The sequence below is a fragment of the Danio rerio genome, chromosome 11 (assembly GCF_052040795.2).
Source record: "Danio rerio strain M-AB ecotype USA chromosome 11, GRCz13ab, whole genome shotgun sequence".
NCBI classification, from domain to species: Eukaryota; Metazoa; Chordata; class Actinopteri; order Cypriniformes; family Danionidae; genus Danio; species Danio rerio.
In genome coordinates this window covers 17,555,001-17,557,500 of record NC_141031.1, presented here as the reverse complement: position 1 = coordinate 17,557,500, position 2,500 = coordinate 17,555,001, and the positions used below count along the sequence as shown (strand labels likewise).

At 33.6% G+C, this 2,500-nt stretch overlaps 1 protein-coding gene across 2 annotated transcripts in view; it reads left to right on the top strand.

Moving 5' to 3' along the window:
* rpn2 (ribophorin II) overlaps positions 1 to 2,500 on the top strand; it is a 107,317-nt gene that overhangs the window by 95,364 nt on the left and 9,453 nt on the right. The window contains exon 17 of one of the 2 annotated variants that reach the window (XM_087271888.1): positions 1 to 94. This exon is cut by the window's left edge and continues 3 nt beyond it. Within the exon in view, the coding sequence (XP_087128014.1) occupies positions 1 to 49 (49 nt within the window). The 3' untranslated portion in view covers positions 50 to 94. 2 annotated transcript variants of the gene reach the window in all.

Here is a 2,500-nt window from a genome sequence, read left to right as displayed (position 1 = left end):
CGCCGCAGAGCAAAGTAGTAGATTGGCAAAGTATAGGAGTCTGCGGTAAACCCTTGTATGTTATGCAAAACGAAAAGCCAGCCTTCAGGTTGAAGTAAGGCTTGCTGTTACCATCTGTGTGTCCCATAATATGCATCTACATTTCCATGACAACACCTTCTGCATGGCTGTGTTGGTGTGTTTGTGAAGTGAAGTGAAGAGCACCATAAATAACAGCAACATAATCGCCATTTGATGTCAAGGCTTATTTTTCATGTCGACAGCGTGATCACTTGTTTTTATGTTGACAAATTCCACTCCATTAGTGCATGCAGTTACAGTCCTTCTACTACAGGTGTCAGGTGGCAAAGTAGAGCTCAGGCCCTGTGCAATAACATTTCATGATTTTTTTATTTTTATTTTTTTGCCCCAAAGTCTATTTGTCAGTGTGACTTTCTTTTTCTTTCATTAACTGCTACTTAAACTCCCAAGGAACAAGTTAACCAAACTTTTTGCTAGGAAGCGGAATCATAGTATGCATTTTATGCTTGCATTCAAAATAGGGAACTGTTCTGTTAGATTACTTATTCCTATGGTTTTTAATGATCTACTTTTTAATGATCTACTTTAATGAGTTACTTCGGTTGCCAGATATGTATTAAAATATGTACTAAAATTATAAACATTTAATGAGATTTAAATGCTTGTTGTAAAATCTTGTAAAATATTGTTGTAAAATGATAGTGAGACTGTCTCAGAAAGAATTAAACATCATCACAAACACGTTTTCCACAAGCTAAGATTAAAAAATATTTTATACCACAAGGCTGTAAAATTGTGTGTTTTATTTTAAAGTCCCTACAGCAAAGGAACTAGATAAAAATTACCAAGCAAATATGACTAAAATGTAAAATTGTTAAAATAGAATGATTAAAACTAAATACTAACTCATTTTAAGGAAGATGTCTAGCAACACAGAATCCTTCAACTTTATGCAAATGAAGAGCAATATTTGTAAGCGACAGCCAATATGTGCATTAGTACATGCTAGTAGAGCTCACATAATACTCTCTCAGCTCCTGCAGCAACCAGTTGTATTCTCTGTGCTGTAGACTTGTGCAGACTAATGATTGCAGCAGATAAATAGCCACATTGACAGAACACTTTTTTTTTCTTATATATATATATATATATATATATATATATATATATATATATATATATATATATATATATATATATATATATATATATATATATATATATATATATGTGTGTGTGTGTGTGTGTGTGTGTGTGTGTGTGTATATATATATATAAGTGCTGTCAATCGATTAAAAAAATTAACTAATTAATCGCACATTTTTAAAAAATTAATCGCGACTAATCGCATTTAAAATGCTGAAACTTGTAATTTTGGCTATTCAAATGTAAAATTAATGTAAACGCAAGACAAAAACTATAAATTCAAAATATAATTGTTTATTAGAATTTTTGTTTAACTTGTAACACAGATTTCTTCATGTAAACAACATAACACAATAAACCATCAAGACACTGGATTGACAGCCATATTTATTACAGAAATTAACAGGCATGTTAATGCCATTTCAATTTAAAAACAATCAATGCCAATAAAAAAAAACATTGATTTCCATGTTGGATTTTAAGTGGACTGCAAAAAAAGCCAAAATACAGGCATTACAAATATGGAAAATGGAAAATTATAATAATAAACTATTGAATACAAACAGTTGCACTCATTGTAAAGTTTTATTGCTGTTAGTTGAGAACATTAGTTATAGAGTAGAAACAATTTTGCTTAATCCTCCTTTACATTCATCCAGTTGTTAAGACAAGGAGTATCCTGCAAATGCACAGAGACTCCCGGATGCCCTCAAATGAATGATAATCTCTCACAAACCAGTCCTTAAATACATTGCACACCCCTCTCCAATGCATCCCTCCTAGCTCTTCAGGTATGTCGCGCGCAACTTACCCCCACCGTCCTTCAGGTACTCACTCCACCCCTGACACCCCTCAACGGGCCTGACACAGACACACACACAACGCTCTGGAGCAACTCCCTTCAGATTCAGCACGCATGATCACATTCATCAAATTTGCTTAAACTACACGAAGCATACGCTTTTGTTGCGTTTAATGAGAAAACACGCTAAACTTGGAGGGCTCATGCTGAAAGGCAAACTAATGCCCTGTCTTTGACAGCTAGCGACTTCACCAGAGACTTTCTGAGCACATTTACATAAGACACCAATACTCAGATTTAATATGATTAAGATTATACTCTTATTAAAATTCTACCGTGTAGCCTTAAAAGGAACCTTACCTTAAAGGAAAAAAAAGTTGCTTAAGTTGCACACTAGTTTGGTCATGTATAAATATCATTATAACCATATTGTATAAATATTATTGTCACTATAAGCCTACATCATGCCGAGGATCAAAAACACAATGTCATGATATCTCATGCGCTTGTCTTCTGACCGAGTGCATATTA